This window comes from Periplaneta americana, chromosome 14, assembly GCF_040183065.1.
Source record: "Periplaneta americana isolate PAMFEO1 chromosome 14, P.americana_PAMFEO1_priV1, whole genome shotgun sequence".
In the NCBI taxonomy this organism is placed as follows: domain Eukaryota; kingdom Metazoa; phylum Arthropoda; class Insecta; order Blattodea; family Blattidae; genus Periplaneta; species Periplaneta americana.
The window spans coordinates 81,025,215-81,050,266 of record NC_091130.1 but is presented as its reverse complement, the minus strand read 5'-3'; the positions used below and the strand labels follow the sequence as shown (position 1 = coordinate 81,050,266).

At 35.3% G+C, this 25,052-nt stretch overlaps 1 protein-coding gene across 1 annotated transcript in view; it reads right to left on the bottom strand.

Annotated features, from left to right (window-relative positions):
- LOC138713012 (juvenile hormone esterase-like) overlaps positions 1-25,052 on the bottom strand; it is a 50,534-nt gene that overhangs the window by 13,213 nt on the left and 12,269 nt on the right. Inside the window, exons 5-8 of the mRNA XM_069844694.1 lie at positions 14,196-14,435; positions 10,402-10,465; positions 8,620-8,677; positions 7,091-7,265 (exon numbers count right to left, since the gene is read on the bottom strand). Coding sequence (XP_069700795.1) covers positions 7,091-7,265; positions 8,620-8,677; positions 10,402-10,465; positions 14,196-14,435 — 537 coding nt within the window. The remainder of the gene's footprint in view (positions 1-7,090; positions 7,266-8,619; positions 8,678-10,401; positions 10,466-14,195; positions 14,436-25,052) is intronic.

Below are 25,052 nucleotides of genomic sequence, written 5' to 3'. Positions count from 1 at the left end.
ACTAATTTACAAAGCTGGGAAGTAATATAATTTTGTTATGTGTGTTTAGGTACACTCTGTCTAAAATTGCTATAATTATTGTACCAGCGTCATTCTGAAATTCAAATCATGGAGTAGATATCACGACCACCTGCATGAGCCGCCAGAGCGCACCGCGACAGTGAACTGCTTTTGCAGCGAAACTACAAACAACGTGTAACTGCTGCGGCTGGCTCCGTCTGTCTTTCTCTCTTCCATGGTTTTTTTAGCACTTTGTGAGCACGAGTTGCCCAGCCATGTTAATGTGTGTTCAGTTCATGTCTGTAAACATGTACTGATGTTTAGATTACATTAAAACATGTTTTCAGCTAAAAAGAGTATTCTTAAAAATTGCACAAGTATTACTGAGAAAATTACCCGAGCAATACAGCGAAGTTACACGAGTTCCTGAAACACACATATGGCCTCAGGTTTTAGATGGAGCTATTTCCCTATTGCGATACACTTAAAAAATTAAATTTTTACTCCAACCAATACAATTATGTGTAGTGATTAACTGCTGCATGAAGGAAATTTTTCAAGCATTTTTGGTTATAGGCTAACTATACACAGAAAACCTTAATACTGCGAAATTAGCCGAGTTTGCCTTAAGATTTTGTAAATTCTCATATTGCTCTCCAATTCTCTCGCTCTATGTAATCTATCGTTGATCAGTCAAATGGAATAGCTGTTTGTAACGACCACAACGAGTAGGCTATTCTTCTCATTTATTATTTTTTCTCACATGAAGAGGAAGTTGAAACAATATTCAGAAAGTTGTAAATTAATTTAAAATTAAGCAATGTAAAAAAAAATCCAATTTACACTTCCTCTTTACAACCCCCTAGACCCAAAGCTCGGGATAAGTTACCTGGCTGAGGTTTTTTCCGGGGTTTTCCCTCTACCCAATATGAGCAAATGCTGGGTAACTTTCGGTGGTGGATCCTGGACTCATTTCACCGGCATTATCACCTTCATCTCATTCAAACACTAAATAACCTAAGATGTTGATAAAGCGTCGTAAAATAACCTACTACCCAAAGCTCTTTGCTAAAGCCTCACAGTGCGCGCCTCGCAGAAATCCGGCTGGACGAATCGGTCCGAGGCGACACAGAGAAGCCTCTCTGCGAAGCTGCGTAGACCGCGCACCTCGCAGCTATAGAAACCACTCACTATCTCTCGTGTAGTCCGGATAAGTCGGTTCAGAAAAATCAAGGCTTGAAGGTAACCGTTTTAATCGAAAGTGAATTTCGCGGACGCAGCACCGCGGAAACAGTGCACAGGACCATGTTTACACAACCACTCATAGCAATAAACATGCAAATTATTTACAAAATAAACTTATGTCAGTCTGAAACTATCTCCTCAGAAATCGTTATATAGTTTGTCTGAAGAAGTGAGGTACTTCCACTTCACCTGTCAAAGAGCGGCAGAAATATCGAAACTGTGACCATACAGAATTAGGCTTCGGCCACAGTGCAAGCGGCAAGCGGCGCGGCGCGTTGAGTGGCTGCGTGGATAAATCACAAACGCGTGTTAGCAAATGCAGCTGGCCATAGTGTGAGCGGAGCGGCATTTTGGAGGGGAAGTTGGTTCAAGGACAACGCTACACGCCGCTGGCCGCTCGCTCTTGTTTGAGATTTTAGCGGCGCCGCTCACAATTGCACGTATGAATTGTCAAGAAATGAGAAAGAAGTTATCATTTAAGAAGTGAAACCCGAATATTCCTGTGGAATAATTGGGAGAAAAACTTCAAAAACCTCTCCATGACGAGGAATATGTAGAAAGACATTTTACTGAACGCGAATAATATTTTTATAATATGTCGTGTTATTATTATTATTATTATTATTATTATTATTATTATTATTATTAATCATACTCCGTAGAATATTGTCGGGATAAACACTTAGTTCTGCGTACAATACTAAACATATTCCAACTCCGAAATAAAGGTACGATTGTTACGATTAACCATCGTTAAAGCAAAGAAATACCGGTACGATTAAAACTATTAGGTCAAAAGTAATTATTTACAATCTCATACAAGAATATTGACACTTCTGTTATGAAAAAACACAATCTATTAAGTACAAATTATATTGTTATATTAACATCTGCGACTGATTCAAATAATCAGTGAAGTTATCCTTATTTGTCTATCAAATTTACTGCAACTATTATTCCTGTGATCTGAGTTCGAATGAGTTTGCACATCATCAATTCTGTCAATTTGTAAAGTCGTTTCATGATAATGCAGATCATTCTTTGTCGCAATCTTTCCTCAAATGGAAGATTATAATATTGCTGGCTCTTTTCACATTTGTGTCAATATTTCTATACATGAATCGCCACTTACCATGCAATAGTCAGAAAGCACATTCCACATAACTTATTATTTTTAGAACACTAGATAAACGTTGATTAAAATTTTCCCTTCTAGGCGTTAGTTTTCTCACTACATATTGCCTCATAAGATAAAGTTTTAGAGGATAGGCTTCATCTCCAATAAGTACAAGTGATACCTTTACATGCGAGTTCGATAGTTCAGACACATTGAACCTGTTGGTCTCCAACAAATTGAGAAGTGTAAAGTTGTGAAAATGCCTCCATCACTGTGTTTTCCTCTTCCCACCAAATCAATGGTTAAAATGTTTAATCTGCGCCAGCAATACTCTGTAGTAATACTACGTAAATTAAAATATCTGGAACCGGATTTATCAGGACCCTTTACTTGACCATGCTTTTCGTCGTTTGTTACGAAGCAATTAGGGAACCACAACGTTCGTAGTAATCACTGACTACTTTGTTTAATTTTTCTTTATTTGGTTATGGTATAAATTCTTTAATCGATTCATTTTAGATTACCTCACACGTTTCTCTTGCCAACACAACTGCTGTAAATTTTCCTACCCTGAAGGAAAATGCCAGTGATCGCAATGATGTCCCTGTGGTTATAAACCTACAAGAAAGAGTAATGCTAGAAATTTACCTTAAATTTTTCTTCATTTTAACGTAGTAGAAGACTTAATATTAGAATATATTAATATTTTAGTCACTAATTCATTAAATATTCATTATTGCATTCTATTTCAGAAGATGTGGCAAAAATAAGTGGTAGAATTTAAAGGAGAAGGAACTCCAGACGCTCCCAAAGATACGAAGCGGTTCCGAAGCTCTTGAATCGCTACATGGTTATGGACGTTTTTCGACCTGACAATGTTTATGAAAGACGTCGTCCTTTCTGATAGGAATGTAGGAAATCTTTCTTTCCAGGATATCCCATCGACTCCAAACAGTCCTGATTTGGGGGAAAGTTAAGACAATTGTCAGCGATGATAACGTATCACTTCAGACGAATATGTCTTCGAATACCTCAACACCAAGTCAAGGGCTCGAATATAAATCTAAATTATTTAAATATATATCACCTATATAAAAATATATTTATGTTAAATCTATTTATCAATAATTGGTTATTTAAAATAGGACCTTATATATATATAATTTTTAATGTCTCTTTTGGCGCATATGAAAAGTAAAATTATAAGTGCAGTGAAAAAATTAAAATTGCAAAGCACACAATTGTAAGAAGTTTTAATTGCAATAAACCAAAATGAAAAATATTGAAAACTGCTAATTTCTAATGTTAAATTTTCGTAAGTATAAATATGTGTTTTTTTTGCCATGTAAGATGCAGCCCATGCAATTATTTGTAAAGAATGAGACTTAATTCCATCAACATAAAAATTTAAGGATTCGTAGGACTATTTTTATTTAATTCAATTTCTATTCAGTATAGCCTGCATCATTGCTCGAAGAATGCATGATCCTGTGTCTTTAACTTAAAATAATTTTATCTTAATATTATGATTAGCCATTGTGCAATAGTGATAGATCTCCGAAATTTGATGGCTTGGTTCTGTAGTCGCTCCTTAGTTTTATTTAGAAAATAGTCGAAAGTTGTAATAGGCATGCGAGTATACTCCACGTATCTATCTGGAAATGTCCCTAATTCTCCATACAAACGATGAAATTCTCAGAGTTTCACATCTCTTATCAAATGGATGAACATAAAATTCTCTTCCATTCCTATTTTAAGCTGTTCTTTCTACATAAGAATTGCCTAAAAGCAAACAGTCATGATCTCATCTCCACGCCGCACCGCGCCGCTCACCAACTCTGCGCTGTATGGCCACACCAACGCTCTTTCCTCCCCACTCCTCAATTTTTCGAGAGCGGTACCGCGCCGCTCGACGCTTCTACTGTGGCCGCAGCCTTAGTGTTGTTCACGAGTTCTGAGAGCGGAATCATGAGAAACGAGTACATTGCTGCACATGGTTCCTGGGTTCAATCATGCTGCTACCCGACATCCAGAACATCACGTGGTTCTCTCAAACTGAGCACAGATTACTTTAATGATAGAGTAATTTCTATAAAAAAAAGTGACCATCCAGACCACCAGACCTAGCGTCATCGGTTTATTTATTGTGGGTTATCTTAGAAATACAGTTTATAAGCATCTACCACGAACAATTGACGATTTGAAGAACAATATAATCATGAAATAAACGTGGAAATGCAAGGAACTGTGAGAGAGAAGAGTAATTTCCGAATCAACTTACCTAATACCCTAACGGTGAAACCTAACCATTTCCCCCCCCCCATTATTCCATATGCTAGTGGATTATGGTGATTTTCTAGTTTTAAGGTTGAATTTACTCTGGCCTACTTCGTTTCGAATTCTGGTACTGCGAAATACTACAACTGTAGTGATTTTCTAAGTGTTATGTTGTCAGCAGGAACAGCTGTTGTCGGTAATGTAAATACTGAAAATTCAAATTGTTCTAGATTTCTGAGCCTCTTAATGGAAGCTAGTGAAATTCGAACATACTAATAATTATTTAATATGAGTATTACATTAACACATAACATTATTTTGTGTGTTTCGTTGAGTCGTGGTTACAATTCAAGATTATTGTCAGTTAAGTGTAAGAAAAATATAACATATTATGTGATACATGCACTTGGATTATCGATAGAAAATGCGCACGGAGACAGCAATTATAACTAGAATAGCAAAATTATTAGGAGTAAGTAAGTATTCTTAAGCATACATTTCAAAGTATCATTCGGTTTTCGGAGTTTGTACTAATCATTTCACGTGATCAAACAAAATACATTTTTAGGTTAGGTCTCGTGAATCGTAAACTGTTTAGTCAAGGTAATGAATTTCATGTTATTAGTTAAAATATATTTTAATATTTGAGCATATTTGCAACATAATGTGTAAGAAGTGCAGGAGGAAAATATAGGCTATTTTTTCACAAATAAATTATTGAACCATTTAGAAAACACCTCCCAACATAAAGATGAGAGGTAGTTTCTTTTTAGTAGGCTATTTAACGACGCTGTATCAACTACTAGGTTATTTAGCGTCGATGAGATTGGTGACAGCGAGATGGTGTTTGGCGAGATGAGGCCGAGGATTCGCACATAGATTACCTGACATTCACCTTACGGTTGGAGAAAACCTCGGAAAAAACCCACCCAGGTAATCAGCCCAAGCGGGGATCGAACCCGCACCCGAGCGAAACTTCAGCCCGGCAGGCAAGCGCCTTAACCGACTGAGCCACGCCGGTGGCTGATGAGCTGTAGTAGACTTAAATCGTTATTGTTAATAGTATATTATTATTATTATTATTATTATTATTATTATTATTATTATTATTATTGTAAATGGCATTGTAATTTTACCTTCTTTGGTGAAATCTGGAACTAGTTGGTAACAATGAAGACACGGTCAAATTAGCCTTTTAGGAACTGCTCTTACGTGATCCTTACTATACGTACGGATGTATACAGAATGTCCCATTTATCTTGTGTACCTATTATAACTTTTTTATTTGGATAGGTATTGGAATTTTTCTCTTTGAGAGTTATGTTAGAACGAGGGACTAATATGAGGGTAGAGATTTGGTGCATGTAACTACATTATTGCACAAGATACATGTGACGTCATCAATTTTTCAAATAGCACTACATACTTTAATCATGTTACATTGATTACTCACATTAAGACGAGTTCAAAAATGTATCATAATGTCATCTTCCCAATCAATAACAATAACAAAATGAAAATTGAATGCCATCAGAATGTGCCGTTTAATGTGGTGCCCCAATCATCTTGTGCATTAACTTACACAACACGAAAGACGACTGACGTCCGTACACGACGTGTGTTGTGTGTTTGCTGTCTTAACATGTAAACAAACCACAACAACTGTCGACGCCACAATCCACGTACAGTGGCCTGCACGTTCTCCGGGCCTGTCGCCACTCGACTTCTTCCTGTGAGGAACTGTAAAGGACAGTGTGTACCAGAACATTCTGACAACACCAGACGACATGCAGAAACGCATTGGACAGGCTTGTTTGTCCACTCAGCCGGCAACGTACCAGGCAGTCATACGGTCTTTCCGGGAATGCCCTCGAATGTGCATTAATGTGTGTGCTCACCATTTGGAACATCTTCTGTGACTCTCAAAGCTTAACATTATCACATTGGGAGAACGTTTTTGTTTCATTTTGTTGTTGTTATTGATTAGGAAAGTGACATTGTGATACATTTTTGAACTCGTCTATATGTGTAATTAATGTAACATGATTAAAGTATGTAGTACTATTTGAAAAATTGATGACGTAACGTGTATCTTGTACCATAATGTAGTTACATCCACCAAATCCCCACACTCATGTTAGCCCCTCGTTCTAACGTAACGCTCAAAAACAAATATTCCAATAATTATCCAAACAAAAAAGTTATAATAGGTGCACAATATAAATGGGACAATCTGTATATAAGAGGGGCGTCATTTTCAACAACTACTGTGAAGGTAGGCAATTTACTTTACGTTTAGAAGTTGCGACTTCGTAGCTTCTGTGAAACGAAAATAGGAAGACCTTTAAAACTCTGTAAGCAATATTATTTACAAATTCACTTCTTAAGTAGATAGCTTTTTTTTTTTTTTTCGCAATAGGTCTCTAAATCAGAAAACATCTACATACTTACACTGAACACAAACGTTGGCCTCGCCATTGGTGGAGCCGAAGATGGCCGGCACGTCAGAGAAATTTCCTGCTGACAGCATAGCGTGAGGATCCGCTGGCAGAAATACCTCCTCGTCCCTGGCACCCCCGTTGTCGAGGGTTGGTCTGAAGGGCATGTAGTAGGAACTCCTGTAGAACTGTAAATCGTTGCGAGCATAAAATATTCTCATAAACTGAGAACTCTCGTAGTTCATGTGCAGGGAGCAACACATGCAAATGTCATATTTTTATAAAACCATAGCCATTACGTAGCGTTCGGAGAGCAGATTTCAACACATCTAGTCTGAGTAACGTTTTAACACAGTGCATCGGTGGCTCTCTTGAAATCATTTCAATCCTAGAATTTTGCTCCAATTTCGAAACTACATCACTAACTTACAGGACAAAAAACTTGAAATATTTAACTAGACTTTTCTTTTTCTAACTTTGAAATTTTTAATATCCATGTAGAATAGAGTCAAAATAAAGCTTATGTAAAATACAGATCCCTAACTGTAATGGACATCATAGAAAAATTCCTACATTTTATCGCATAAACGAAAAAACGACTAATTTCGTGGAAGATATTTCTGTTATCCTTAAAGTGGAAAATTGTATCATGTATCATTTTCATAGAAATAACATAGGCTTCCTAAATATATGTTATTTATTTAGACGTCAAAAGTCTGGAACCATATAAATATCTTCCATATGCTTGATTTTCGATTACTATAAGTATTACCAGTATTTGTAAGACCAAATGCTCTACCAGTGGCACATTCGATTCTAGCCCTCAGCTATCTCAAAAGCCGCCATTTTGGATTCAACTTTGAAATTTTAAATGGAAAAATCATGTGAAAGTTTCTGAAACATCAATGGTGAAAACCGTTATGAGATATCTCTAATCGTTTTCAAGTTATTTAAAGATAATTGCCATATTGACACAAACATTGGCTACTGCATCTACAGATATTTTGTAACATAGTGCAGTACTAAGGAGGCTTTGGAAAAGGTATTTTTATGCAATTCTGGTAATTAACTTTTCCTGCTTTACTACTTTGTTAACCTGTGACAGTTTCAATGTATTGTTGTGATTATTAGAAGCTTTCCTATAACAAATTTCTTTATTTTCGTGATGGCATTATCGAAAGAGACAAGAATTGATACCATTCTTCATTCTGGTGTGTTAAGCCACAGAAATGTTGCAGCAGACTGGACGAACAGTTCCCTGGACTTTGGATTGGTCGAAGTGGACCAGTAGAATGGCCGGCCAGGTCTCCAAATTTAACATTCCTTGACTTTTGTTTTGGGGTTAGATAAAGAGCTCGGAATATGAAGAGAAAATTGACATGTGGAACATTTAAAGAACCGAATCATTGAAGGCTGTGCTAAAGTCACCCCGGAAATGTAAGAAAATATTCTCTCTACATTCTCAATTTTCTTTTCATGTACTAAGCTCTTTATGTAACCTCAAAACAAAAAACCAAGGGGTGTTAAATCTGGAGACCTGACGGGCACTACAGGCCCACGCCGACCAATCCAATGTCCAGGGAACTGTGCGTCTAGTCTGCTGCAACATTTCTGTGGCTTAACAGACCAGAATGAAGAATGATATCAATTCTTCTCTCTTTCGATAATGTCATCACGCAAATCAAGAAATTTGTTATAGGAAATCTTCACATAATCACAACAATGCATTGAAACTGTCACAGGTTAACCAAACAGTAAAGCAGGAAAAGTTAATTACCAGAATTGCATAAAAATACATTTTCCAAAGCCTCCATGTTACAAAATATATGTAGCAGCAGTAACTAATGTTTGTGTCATTATGACAGTTATCTTTAAATAACTTGAAAACGATTAGAGATATCTCAAAATGGATTTCACCACTGATTTTTTCAGAAAATTGCACATAATTTTGAGTACCTACGTGATCCCTTTCCATTTAAAATTTCAAAGTTGCATTCAAAATGGCGGCTTTAGAGACAGATGAGGGCTAGAATCGAATGTGCCACTGACAGAGTATTTGGTCTTACAAATACTGGTTACATTTCTAGTAGAAAACCAAGCATATGGAAGACATGTATATGGGTCCAGACTTTTGAATCAGCCTGTATTACTGAGATAGTCATAAAAATGTTAATTTTATCTTTGTTCCAATATGAAAAAATATATGAATATATGAGTTCTTTTAGTATCAGCAGTTGAATAAGTCTGCGTTACAAACATAATGGGACAGTGAATTATCTATAGTAATCTCAGACCTCGAGTGACTTTTATTAGGACTATTTGGTGAGTAAAATAAAAAAGTAAATATTATATCCCTAAAACTCGCTCCCAAATGTTAATAATTGTATTTTTATGAATACTTAACCTATTCTGACATTGTGAAGTTGAAATAAATGAATATCGAATACTGCAATTAAGAAATTGCATGTTATTCAGTAATGGCAATTGAAAAACGCGAAATACAGGTTTAAAAACATTAATTACATGCACTGCGCTCTTCTCTTGTTATTATAGCAGAAATACATTTTCATTTTCTGTTGAAATCATAATTTTAATTTAAATGGACATGGAATTAGAACATGAAGATGTAACATAGATTGGAAGTAGGATTTCGCACTTTATTTAGTACAATGAATTCATGCTCGTCGATTTACGGGGAAACAGTTGGCGACACTGACTAAACAAAAGAACGACCATGCGGTAAGTTGATAGTGATAAATCCAGCTACAAAAATTATCGGGATGTATGACTGTGATTGGTTGGAATTCAAAACTGCATTACACTTCACTGCTCGAAAATGGAATGACGTCACATAAACGAAATAGTCCATCAGAATCATTCAGAAGTAGCCCGATATGATTTAGTGAAAAAAATAAATTAGTTGGACCTCATTGTTGGCTATTTGTATGGTATGGAGCTAACACTATATGAGTGATAGGGAGCAAATACTGCTATGCCAACGTGCGTCTCGTGGAGGGGTTGATAATTTCGTTTGAGGAACTCTACTTCACTTCTAATTAGCTTACGACTAAAGTTAGGAATTTATACTACAACATGAGGATATAAGGTTAGTTGTGCTTAGACTGCTGTTACGTCATGAATGACGTGAAGCCTGAGGTATGGCAAGGTTACAACTGAAATGTGTTTTGTATCGCAGCAATTGAATAGGGATTTGTTTTTCGTGCCTAGGGTTCAGCGTTGTGCTCTGGCGATTGGTTTATTTACATTGGACTGCGTTTCGTTGATTATAGTACGTCTGCTCAAATGTGAGCCACTTGCACCTACCTTGAGCGGGAGGCGTCAGCTGTTTCAGTCTGGAAGCACGTGGCTTGTTGTTGGTATGCCAGTGCTGTTGACAAATCTAAGTCGGTGCTCCGAGAACAAGTTCATATAGTATTCGGTTTCAGACGAGCATGCACGTATATTACAGTTAGCTCAGAACAAGGCAGAAGACCGTAAGTGTATATTGTGGCTTTTGTGTTCCATACATTGTGATTGTATTTATAATGTGACGTCCTTGGGAAACTGATAATAACAATAGTCGTAGATGTAAACCCACAAATCGCCATTAGAGCGTGATAAGATTGTACAAGAACAGTGCTAATTATTATTAATATTTATACGGATTTCAAACATTGTGCGGGTAAGTGCCGGACACCAATGAAAAATACCAGTGCTGCTACAGGAGTGTCTCGCGCAACAATAAAGAGAATTATCTCTAGACAAGGCAAATCAATAAAAGAAAATGTCGATCGAAATATGAAAGAAAAAATTTCGTAAAATCGATGGTTTCGTAATGGACTTAGTACAACGAACTGTGTATGAGATTTATCGACAGTAATCTCACTAGAGGTTTTGATTTATCTAGAGAAAATCAAAACTCGAGTGGGATTTAATTGACTATTACACGATTAGAAGAAAGTATATACAGATTAGAAGTAACGAAGTACTCCAATACAATAAAATATTAATTGACTTACGAAAATACAACTGTCTTCAAATGTATTATTGTACCATCTCAACATTACAAATATTACGCTAGATGCATGCTAGATGGCAGTAGTGAGTTATGATTACTAGCAATGCCTTCTCGCCGAGAAGTTCTCGATCCATATCACGATGGCAGTGTTACTAGTCAAGAAGGCTTTTTGGATTCAGTTTCATTTTTATTAAAACAGTTGCATTCCACTTCAATTATCCGAATCCTAGTAATCAACGTCACTTGACAGATGATTTTCAATAAATCTTAATATTAAACAATCTCTAATACGTGACTATCCATAATATCATATAGCAGATGCTATAACATAATCTAAATAATATACATAAGTGTTAGAAAAGTTTTAATTAAAGACGATGACATAAAAAATAAACATGAATAATTTTAAAAGGAATAATTATTGCATGTACAGTTTTCAAATTTGAATGTGGTTGGTGGTTCAATTGATGTTATATTGGACGTGTGCGTAATATAATTGGAACTCGTTGATGTAGGCCTACATGGTGTATTCAACTTATTCAGGATTTCCGAATAGTGCTCTTCATTTATTTGTAAATAGGATTTCAAAAGATGCATAGGTATGATCAGTGATTTTTATTAATTCTTGTTCTTGAATGCCAATGCGAGTCATATTTGAAAGTGCTGTGCATCGACTGGAGTGGTTCGTAATTTTCTGTTTTTTGACGTCCAGACCAGTGCAGTTTGAAATGTTGGCAAACAAAGAAACAAATGCTAGGGTAGTGATAAAAATAAACAAATGCTAGGGACGCGATAAAATTAAACAAATGCTAGGACGCGATAAAATTGTGCGATAAGGAGCCATGATTGGTTGAAAGCATCCTTTCGTACCGTTTTATTGGTCGAAAGTAGTGTGACGTAGTAAAAGTGTAATAGTCAAAATAAAATAGCTCCAACGTTAAATAAACTTCTCAATGCAGTATCATCATTATGGATAATGTCCCATACCATTCCCGTATTGTGAATCCCCTAAGTACCATTAGATCAACAATAGATGTCATTAAAACATTTATACGTGAAAATAACATCCCTTTGCCCACGCCAGACCCAACAACAAAGTTACATCTGCTACAAGAGATAAAACGTAGCCATCATAGAAAAAAAATGTAGGCTGTGTAGTTGACGAACTATCATCAAAATACGGCCATGTTGTACTACGAATGCCACTCCCCCCACCATTGTTGTCTCAAAGCCATAGAATTCGTCTGGTCGGAACTGAAGAGAAATGTCCGGTCAGAAAATACATTGGGAAATAAATCTGTTGAAGAAGTACGTGATTTAATAGTAAATATGACGGATGACAATAATAAAAAACATTGGGTAAAGTACGGCTATATCGAACGTATAAAGACAGAAGAAAGTTATTATCGCTCTTAGAAGCTAGCTTGGAATCTTATGTAATTGATATAAATAGTGATTCAACGGATTCTGAATAGGAGGTGGTCGTGTTTTAGTTCTGTATTTACAAGACGCACACGAAGATTCACTTCAGTCTTCAGAAGGGAGAGATGGCAACGCAGCAATGTTTACATGGAACCTGTTTAGAGTCGCGTGCTTACTTGCTCCCTGCGTTAAGTGTGTCCAATCTCACGTTCCAAGTGGCTCTCATTTCAGCGGACGTACTATAGTTGACCACATAAAGCTACAATCTCACCTTGCTTATACCACGGCAGAGTTCACTAACATGTACCTGCATTCCTAGCTACACTCGCTCTCTCTTTCAGCAACGAAAACTGCATACCTAAACTTGTAGTCTATCTGGATAAATTCCTATCTTTAGTTATAACCCCTTTCTGTAACATTCTATGTTGTAATCTTCGCCTCAAACCCTGAAACTTGGTTGGACTTTTTCACAATATACGAGTAATATTCCTTCACAGTAACACATTGTTGTTACAGTAAGATCAGTGGCGGCTCGTGATAAAATGTTACGTGAAATCGTACGTTTAGCCTAATATAAAATGCCATTTTTACTATCTAGAATTTGTATATAAATTAAAAACATACAATAATAATAATAATAATAATAATAATAATAATAATAATAATAATAATAATAATAATAATAATAATATTAATAATAATAATAATAATGATAATAACAATAATAATGATAATAACAATAATAATGATAATAACAATAATAATAATAATAATAATAATAATAATAATAATAATAAAACCCAGTCTTTTATTTCAAATTTTTCCTGGTAAGTCAGTTTACCCAGTTCTTTACTGTTCAAAATTGCTTGAACAGAGTTTATTGTTTACGTTTGTTAAAAAATAAAACATACCACAGTGCCGTTATTTACAAAAGCGTGTGTTCGGTAATACATTTTGATTCACAATACACTGATACACTATAGCCTATACGAGTATTGTAATCCTATTCGCATAGATTGATTACAATAAATACATGCCAGTAAATATTATTCTTAAATATTATACACCACCATACAGATACTTAAATTCATACCCCTTCACAGTCAGCCAGCACGTGTTGGAAAGTCCAACTATGCTATTATGCTAACACTAAAGTACAGTAATTCACAAACTACACTCTCGTAGCAGAACTGTACACACATCCACACAAAGTAAACGTTCCGACAGTGAGAAATGCTGACACCTACAGGCTAAAATACAGACTATTAAATTTCCTCCTCGAGATGTCTTTGCTCGAGATATAGCACGTGAACGATAGGCATCGATGCACTTGACATCTATAGGCTAGATTCACTGTTCACTTAAGGCTTTGTGCTCTTGACGAGTCATAAGCGACCAGCGAAAGACAATTTTCCCCCGCGCATGCGTGAAATTCCTGTAACCTTCCTGAAAAGAGCACGGCTTGTACGTGAACGCATGTTGCCAAGTTCACATAAGAAGTTTATGCAAGATGTGGGAAGTTTAAAGTACTCGATTGTGATATTATACATTCCCACTATGTCAATACGGTATTAAATAATAAAACTAGCCATGCATTAATGCAAAAAAAGGTGTTCACGTGCTCTTGTGCTCTTTTGACGCACAGCCACTGAGTAAGATAGAAAGGCAAGTCAAGTACATCGTTTCTGCAATGAGTTTAATGTGAATAAAGTAGTTTCTGAAGCGTTTGACTTTATACTCACTACCAGTTTCTCCACGCTGGTCTTCTGAAAACACCTCAGCAGTTCCTGGTCATTCGAGGCATTACAGTTGATGTGTTTTCCTTGTACATTCGCGATTTCACGTGAGAACTCAGGATTAGCATATGCCCATGGGCTGAGAACCGTACCGCTTTGTGCGATGACTCTGTGGAACAGTCCTATCAGAAGACAGTCAATGAGTTGATCTTTTTAGGATATCCAGGTCAGTACAGATGTATGCCCCTGTGTTCAAGCTCGTGCCCTCAAACCTACATGAGGACGATGCACTTTAAAGCAGTGGTACTCACTAGAAATTACAAAAGAGCAATATAAGAAACAATATCTGTCGGAGAGCCGCACCAAATTTCACAGTACTCAAACTTGGTATCACGCAGCCTTATTACATTTATAGATAAACACATTCATTACTGATTACTGTCATTGATTTTTATGTTAAATAGTTAACGGTTATATATTATCATTATATTATTATTATATTATTATTATTATTGTTATATCATTATCATCATTATTATTACTAAAGATGAGGGATTTGTGCGGTTTTGTCGTAGGTTGCGTGTGCATAGACGTTATACAGCTGAATACCCAGTGCCTGTGTTGACTTCCGACGTAAACAAACCACGCGAAGAGTACAGCCTAGAAATGACAGATGTAAAACACTGTTAAGGTCTAGCAGATGACAGTATACAAATATGTGGAATATGTTGAAACATTAGTTAAGTTGGAAGAAGAAACTTGCCTTTATGATTCATCCATATCTTCAGAGCCATCACAAGCAGAATTGCACTGCACTACTAACATTCTTAAATAATTATCGAATGTCAACCGTCGTCGTCGATCACTCACACAGTTTTTTAGCTGTGAAAAGCTTCTTTCAACGTCACAGGACGTTAACGGTGCATATATCAAGTATACTATCCTATCGTCTGATGATTTTGCATTATTCAGCATGTTACAAATTGTTAAATAGCTCTTATTTGTCTGTTATTTATTCTTTATTCTCTATGTGCAAGGTCCTGGAGAGATGTCTGATTCGGAACGCGTTGCTTGGTATATTTTTTCCAAAATCCTCGAATGGAATATTTGCTTTAATCATCATCGCACATAAATCCTTAGCAAATTCTGATTTTGCGTTTGATACTGATTTTGATGTTGAGGGAATCACCACCTTTAAAGTGCGTGCAATATTGTCTTTATGTTTTCTGCTGTTACAACGCCTTTCTACGTAATACTTCCTACATAATATTGTAATTTCATACTCACATACTGTACTTACAATTCTGTTTGCTTGGATGCGCAACATATCACTGCTGTATCTTCGCAATGAAGTATTTAATTTCACACTCTTTGTTTGCTTAGTTTCCTTCATTGTAGGTAACTACTGCTCACTACGTCCGTTCACCACTGCAGTGCATTGGACTATGAAGGTCTGTGTTCGTTCCGTGTTGTTATGAAAAGACGGCAAGTAGGCAAATGGATAGCGTGTAGTTGCATTTCTTTTGGTTGCACTGGTCGTAGTTGTTCACCTGTCTGTCCACTTATGCTCCCTGTCGAGTCAACGTGTTTTTCGTGCCGCGCACAAACCCCTCATCTTTAATTATTACATAATTTTAAGATAATTTACAGTTATGTAGTTTGCTGCTGTGAAGTTAAAGGTCGAACCCCGCTACTCTTCTGCATAATTTTGCCAATATGAGCTGGTTGATTTGTGACAGATATCCTCAGCAGGTTTTCCAAGTTCTCATTGGTGAAACGAGATCTATGTTTATCTTTGATGAACTTTATCTTGCTGAAAGTCATTTGAAGAGTCCAGGCAAGAAACCAGGTAAGTCACTTTTTCCTTGAAACCTGTTTTCTTCGCTGAAAGAGTTGGCTTACGCCAAAAATTTTAAAGCAAATAAACCCATGACTAATCAGTTTCTTTTCCTGTTTCATACCTCTAAACAATAGTCCTGTCCATAGAGAATCTAATGGTACCTCAATCTCCATCTCGACAAAAAAGTGACTTACGTGGTTTTTTCTCTGGACCCAAATATACGTTGATCCAAAGAGACACAAAATTTTATATGCACACGACGTTAAGTTTTCGAACTGTATTTCTGGAACTGTATTTCAAAACTATAAAACTGAATTTCTGTTTCGTTTCTCTTGAAAAAATATATTCTAGTTCTGAATCCTGCTGGAGATCAATAAGTTAATTTTTCAGATTTCTAATCTCAGGGCCAAATTACAAATTACAAATTTTATTACACTGTTTTTCACTGGCTTGTGACAAATATGAATGAGTATAAATGCATTAAAATCAAATGTTTTAACAGTAAATAAATATCCGTTAAGATGTGAACTACAATTAAATCAACATATACTCGAGCAGGTTATGAGTTTTAACTATCTAGGAGCAAAGATAACAAGTGATGGATGTTTAAAGGAAGAAGTGAGGGATCAAGTTAATAAGGCAGCAGATGTTTCAGGATATCTCAATAGTTACATCTAGAAAAACAAATATTTAAGAACAGAAACGAAAACCAGAATGTATGAAACAGTGATGAGGCCAATCATGACTTGTGCTGTGGAAACTATATCAGACACAAAAAAACAAAACAAATGATGATAGTAACAGAAATGAAAGTTTTAAGAAACATAACAGGTAAAACCTAATTGGATAGAATACGAAATACAGAAATTAGAGATATCTGCAATATTCAGCCTAATGAGGGTGGACTACTAGAAGAAGGGATGAATGGAATAAGCATGTTGAACGCATGCCATCGAGTCGACTAGTAAGAAGAGTAAGAGATGGATGCCAAGAGGAAGAAGAAGCCCTGGAAGACCTAAAAAGAGATGGAGCGATCTCTGTCTGGTGGAACAGGCTGATAAGCCTAGAAGAAGAAGAAGAAGAAGAAGAAGAAGAAGAAGAAGAAGAGGGGCAAAAAATTGACAACCCTGTTACATCTGCTGTCGTTACTGACCAGGGATTTTCGACTAATCGAAATTGGTTTCGAAACTTTCGAAAATCATTCAATCTCGTGCTGAAATCATGGCTAGTACAGTGAGCAATTCCATGAAGGGTTGCAAGTTTATTTCTTCCTATGAGTTTTCTTGAATGAGGTGTTGGAAGCGTGAGAAACTAGTGAAATCATTATTACTCAGTTCTTCTGAATACATTTTCAATTTTTCTTCTAAAGAAAAAATTGCACTTGTCAGCTGAGTAATAAATTTATTTGTGCCTTGCATTTTAATTTGGACATAATTTAGTATTCCTGTTATATCACCCAGGAAGCCAACGTTTAACCACCATGAAAAAGGGTCTAGTTCGAGGTATTCTTTAATTCGTTTACTTAAAAAGAGTTTTATTTCATGGCGAAGATTAAAAAATCGTTTCAAAACTGTTCCTTTACTTAACCACCTGAAATCACTGTGATAAATAACATCATCATACTGTGAATTAAGTTCTTTGAGGAATTCTACAAGGTGCGGCAGAAGAATCGGACGATTTTCAAATGGAAATAATTCAATGGTTATGTCCAGTAGAGCAAATCTATCACTGCCAAAAAGAAACTGGCTATGTATGCCATTTTGTTGACATACATTTAGATTGTCTTGAAAATTATGTCCTTCAATGATGTCCTTCTCTCGCTATGCACTCTTCAAGTCTTTCCCTGAAGTTGCGTGTCGCTCTTTCAAACATTTCGTCATCAATGTTGACGATTTACTGGGCAATGGCAATCTTCAAGTCATCAGTTGTTTGGGGCCTGTTTACGTACATTTTTGACTACGGGTAACCCCACAAAAATTAGTCGCAGACTGTAAGGTCAGGTGAGCGGAGAGGCCAGGGAATATCTCCACGCCGAGAAATGATGTGCCCTGGAAACATTCGGCACAGAACTGTTATTGAATTTTCGCCGTGGCACCATCTTGCTGAAACCATGCAATTTGTCTATCAATCTCACGTAGACGCCTACGCAGTTCTGATTGAAGAAATGTCCTCAGCATTTCGACGTAGCATTCACTATTCACTGTCACGGGCCTATGACGCAGTATCTGGACACACAGCACACCAAAATGTAACCTTTGCATTGTGAAGCGGACGCTCGTGTAGTTCGTTAGGATTTTCTGGGGCCCAGTATCTAAAGATCTGCTTATTAACATAACCATTTAAATGGAAATGTGCCTCATCACTCATGAACATATCTTCGTCAGCCAAAATTTCCACTATTCTCTCTGCGACTGTCCTGCGTTGGACATAGTCTCCCTCATTCAATTACTGCACAATCATAAGTTTATATGGATGAAACTTAAGATCTGAATGCAATATTCGGCGCACAGAACGTTCTGAAAGTCGCAGTGCTATAGCCTGCCGTCTAGCTGATCGATGTGGACTCCTCGTAACAGGCACTCTTACTCGCTCAGTGTTATCTGACGTTTGTACACTTCGAACGTGTCCTGGTGATCTCTTCTTGCAAGCTGATGCTGAAAATAGAAAGTTTTGTACCCATTCCAATATGGTATTGTGAGCAGGAACCGCTCCGTGGCGGCCAACTTTAAATTGGAGACGAAAGGCACGCTGGGTTTTCACAACTGAATCACCATTCTTAAAAAATGTCTCGATAACGAAAACACGATGCTTCGAGCTCCATACTTTCATGATTGCACAAAATGGCATTACAAATGCTAACAAATGACGGTCGACCGATATCCATAACCCCTCATGTTGCTCAGTAAACGACCTTCTAAAACCGTCCGATTCCTTTGCCGTAACTTGTATGAATTACCTTTATTTAGTTCACGTGATCTAATGAAATTAACAATGTTATGTTGCTTTCTGCATCACAGATTTGAAAGTTTCGTCAAACTTAGCAGGAAGATTTTCTTGATGTAAAAGGCAATGATATGTTAATAACTGGTCTCTATTTAAGGGGAGTTGGTCATCGCATGCAAAATAATGGTAAAAATAGCCTATCTTATGGCAGTCATAAATATAATAGTCTACTATTTATCAGTGGTTTTTCATTTTTGTTAGCTATGTGTGTATACATATTAAGCTTTAAAATGAAAAAGAATGGTGACTCTAGAGTAAATCTGTATCCTTAAATTAATTTTTTTTAATTGAGCACAATTTTTTTTATAAATTCACTACATGTCTGTGATTAGGTACACTCTATTCACTTATTATAACACATATTGAATTGAAAATTTGTCCACTTACTGCTAATAGATACTAAAACATACCCTACTAAATTTATTCATATATCTGTAATATTATGGGTATAGGGCTTACAGTAATCATCACTGTCAATAAATTTAAAAAAAATTGAAGATTATTATAAGCCCTATGCCCATAATATTACAGATATTTTAATAATTTTAGTAGGGTATATTTTAGTATCTATTAGCAGTAAGTGGCCAAAATCTTAATTAAATGTGTGCTATGATAAGTGAATAGAGTGTACCTAATCACAGGTATGTAGTGAATTTATATAAAATAATATGTTTAAATTCAAAAATTAATTTAAGGGTAAGATTTACACTAGATTAACCATTCTTTTTTCATTTTAAAATTTAATGTGTATACATATATCCCTAAAAAATTGAAATAGCTGTGATAAATAGTATTATATTTATGACTGCTTGAAAATAGGCTATTTTTTAAATTACTTTGCATGCGATAACGTCCAATTCCCCTTAAATGCTTTTTTAACAGAGAAATAAATCCTGTATGACAACTTACCATTCAGGGACAACTGTCCATACATATTGATAAAATTTGTTCAGGTCAGATTTGTATTTGTCGTAAAATGACTTAACTGCTTCAAAAAAATCTGTTCCCCGTGTCTGATCTGTCATAGATATTACAGTTAAAAGTTCTTCCTTTGTAATCACCATCTTATTATGATATTTGTTGACAAATAAAAGCAACTGAGAGGTGGAACCAATATCTGTGGACGAATCCAGAGCAAGGCTGAAATAGTCACATTCACGAATTTCATCGAGAGTACAAATCAGCATGTCTCCCGACATTGCGTTAACTCCTAACATAAGTAGAGAAAGAAAGTTGTAAGTTTTGTATGTCACTTTTTATATGTTTTGCATTTGGAAATTTAGAAAATACTGTGTCACATACGACTAGAAAACACCCCTTAAAAATCTCTGCATCAGTAAATGGTTTCATTTTGAGTGTTAAAATTTCTGCTACTTATTATGATGCTTTTGTTGTCAATTTATTTTCACTTATGGTAGCAAATATCATTTCTTGTTCAAACACTATTGATATTTTTAATGTTTTTAGTTTTTCTGCTCTCAATTTCGAATCTCTAGGATACTTGCTGTCAAAATTTGAATGTACGGTATTATAATGCCTATTAAGATTAAATCGTTTGTAACCTTGAAATATTCGACAGAATAAACACATGGCACTGGCTTCCTTTTTAGCATGTATGAAGAAAAAATCATGCTCCGAACTATCTTGAAAAACTTTTACTTCCTCTTGCAGTTTTCTTCCCCCCCCCCTTTCGAAAAAAACACCAGCCATTATTAAATACTGCACTAAAATAAACTTACCACTATCAATTAACTGTTCAACTGAATAGGAGTATAACAGTAACCTAGTATTCAGTCGCTTGTTCATAGAAACTAAGAAAAATGTATATTTCATTTTGAAAGCTTCCAACGACAATGAACAAATTCAAACGGTCTGCCAAACAAACGTATAGCCTATCAAAACCAATAAGCCTGACCATAGAAATTTAATATAATGCATTGTTGAACACGTGCGCTACTGCACTGCACTGCTAGGAATGATACAGGGATATCCAAAGTTTTGAAGAATTTCAATAAAGATATATTTATACTTAGAATTTAGATTTTAGAATTTAGAATTTAGATGTAAATGTCATAAAAGTAAAATTATTCCAAGAGCCACAATAAATGTCCTCGAAAGTCGCATGCGGCCCGCGGGCCACATAATGAGCACCAATGCATTAAATGCTACCATTAACAATACGTTAACCATAATATAATATAATATAATATAATATAATAATGTAGTGTTGACGTGAAGGCTAAAAATCGTTGCATTAAATACTACCTGCAGCATGGTTAGCAACATGGCATAAATCACCGCGTTAGCGGACAAAGTTCATCAAATCTCTGTAGATATCTCATGTGCATCATTCCCGTTGAATCCATTCATGAATACTGAATAGGAATAAAATTTATTTAGTGGCTTACGAAATTTTATGACAAACCTTCTTCATTGCTAGGAATTGTTAAAAAATTTATTTTCTCCCAAAATTCAAATTAAGTTCTTTGACAGATCAGGGTACATTTTCCTTTCAGTTCCTATAATAAAAAGTTTAAAACAATTATTCTGGTAATACATAATGGATTTTCAAATACTGACTTAGAAGCCATAACTACCTCAATATCCTTGAAAGTCATTAACTTTATCCACTGCCAACATACTCCTCCTTCTTCCCATACGTTTCCAATCTGTTAAGAAACCTCATTAGAAGCATTGGTGTGTTAAAGTAGAAGCAATGTCGCTTTCGAAACCATCCACAATTTACGAACGAAAATTCCATGAAGAAGGATAGAAGAGTATTTTTGTGTAATGGAAGGGGTAATATTTTGTGTGTCCTTTGCTCGAAAATATATTTTTGTGTAATAGAACTTAGAAAGGGTTATATTATATGTATACTTTGATCGAAAATATTTTAGGAGTAGAAAAAACAACATTATCAATCATCTCACAAAGATTAGAGTAAAATCAGAGGTTAGTAAGATATGTTTCATTATGAAATTAGTAATATGGAAGTCAGCGCTCTACTCCTAACTTTCTGTTTTCATTATCATAAGTTTGGATCAGATAGTATAGCTAAAAAGAGCGAAAGGTTAATTATAACTACAGAAATTACAAATGAAAGAGAGAATAATATTATTCTTGTCAGTAATATTCCTCTATTTGGGATAGCTGGGTCACTGAAACCCTTCAGTGACCGTGAATTTATCGAAAATTGAATGACAAAAGTAGCCGAGAAAATAATATTCGTCGGCTGGCGATCAAAACCTCGTAACTCCAAAATTGCAAATTTTACAGGAGAAAGAAATAATGTTGCTGTGACTGTGTTTTTAAAGCAAAATCGATGTGGTTTTGAATTTAGCAACCGAAATGTGATACATTAAATGTACGATAACAGTATATGCTGTAAATTATATACATTTGTGTGTGGTGGAATTACGGGTTTTTGTTACTGGTTAGGACTTTGGATTTACGTGGTTTTTACTAAATGAACACACTTTTTTCGTATACTTTATGTTGTTTTAAGTAATCTCAATAGTTTTTCACAACTACGTGGATGCCAAATTAGTAAGTGACTACACTTAAGTGGAATACAGGTATGTTTGTATATTTTATGAAAAATTTAACGACGATAAAAATGAATACAAACTTTACAGATAACCATTATACAAACTGTTAAAAAAATTAACATAAACGATGTAAAGACAATTTTAATTTTTAATTTCCCAATTTTATAAATATTTCTGTTGTTCGTTGTGTTGGGATTTATACAAAATTATATACTTTCCACTAAACTGGAAGAAAGTGTCTGCCGACGTTTTGCAGAAATCGTGGAATATATTGAAATCATGAGGCATAATTTTATTTATTTACTGCAAGTAGGTGAGAATTTTTATAAAGCTGTGGTAAAGACACATTTTCTCTGTTCTTTGGCATCCTTTTAGAAATAATGTCCCATGCACAATTCAAATTCAATTTGTATTCAATAATTATTCCCGAATTGTCGGCGACAGTTGGGTCTCTTGCTTTTGAAATAAGTCCAATGGAGAAGTGCCTCGAAACTTTACTACATACTTTGAAGAAGTCATGGTGACGATATTACATGATGTATGGTTAATTTTTTGTCTGGCAGTTTTGCATGCTTCAACATACACTGCAGGTGTGTAAATTTACCAGTTGCTTAATTTTCTTTCTATTGTAGAGTGAACAGAATCACACTTCATTTGATTGTAACCTTTCTCAAGAAACTCCTGAATAATTCTCATGGTTAAGGCGATTAAATCATTTGCCAAAATACTATTTCTGGTTTGTTAAGTACATTCATCACTATACAAAATTACTTCATCTTCGGGTACTTTTTTGTAAATAAAACTCACTATTATACTGGTAAATTAATTAGAATTTAGTCTATCTTCAGCTCATGCCATCGATAACAAAATACATCTTTTCATTGTGAATCAAACAGCGTAAAGTTATGCAGTTTCAGTTTCGTCTTAATGGTACAGAGCTGAGTCATGGAGAGATAAGCACAGAAGTACATCCTGCAAGTCAATAGTCAGTACTCTTTTAGTGTATTTTTTTGTCTGCTTCCTTAGACTTTCTTGCTTCATATTTTGTAAGAATATGATACTAATATTTTTCATCATCAACATTTCATGCATCACGAAAGCAGCACAAATGACAGTGTTGTTTTTTTTAGGTGAAAATAGACTTAAATTTTGTTCCTCAACCACATACCTACATAAATATATTTATTGAGGTCTGTGATTTTTTTTCTGTATAGAATGTCTCATATTCTTTGTGGAGGGCAGCTTTACTCTGCCAATTTGGTTCAAAATATATTTTTCTTGAAGTAGTTTGGTAATGATAGAACTCCAATTCAGGCAGCTCAGAAAAAGTAGAGAAGTATTCATTCCCCTATGGAAAATGTGTTAAAAACGTGGTCTTGCAGACTTTCTGTCTTTACTGCCAATGAAAAATAATTGGGCATAGTATAAAATCGATTTGATTCTTTTGAATCTCTCCTTCGACGCTGAACTGGAATACAATCTACAAGCCCTATTACAAACATCTTTTTTCCTCCCATGACAGATTAGTCCAGAAATTATCGAAAATTGTCTTTTGTTGATTTTCTGAAATTATTTTACAAAACCTACTTTTTGCATTACACGAATGCATCTTTCTACTCTCTATCTCCATTCTTCTGCCTCATCTTTCGCCAGCTCCATGTGATATAGTTCTTTCATTCGTTGTTTCTTGTTGACTATCAGTTTCCATTAGCCGCATCCTGATTTCTTATATATTAAGTTCTGCCACTTTATTGCTAATAGTAAATGAAAAAAAAATATTGTTTCATTACCATTTCAACAAACCATTACAAAATAATGTATACCAGTGCAGCAACAATTAATTTCAAGTGTCATTTACTTCGTCCATTTATCTTCCCTCCATTTTAGTTTTCTGATTCACCTTCGTTCTAAAAGCTATTATTTTTGGCATATAGTGTTCAACACAACTACTGTTAGTGGATTCCTCTTCACTACTCTTATCAGCCTTAGTATTACTACTGAGTTGAAAGGAGGTATTGGATATTCTGATGCCTGTAACAGGATTTTTTGCAATACCTCCACAGAGAGCAGACTAATTTCTAAAGTGTTATGTTCTGTAACACCGAAGTTTACAGCGGAACCATAATAATGGTGTTTAATATTTATCTTGTTCTAAATAAAAAGAATGTAATTAGAGCATTTAATTATTTATTTATTTATTCATTCTTTCATTTATTATTTAATTATATATTTATTTATTCATCTTTTAGGCCTAATAAAACGCCATTTCAGTTCCCTTTATTTTGCGTATTATTTCCATACAGTGCAGGCACAATTTCTGAACTGTTGTGTTCTGTAACACCGAAGTTTGCAGCAGATTATTGTCATACTGATCACTAGACAGAGTACAATATTTTTAACGTAGCATC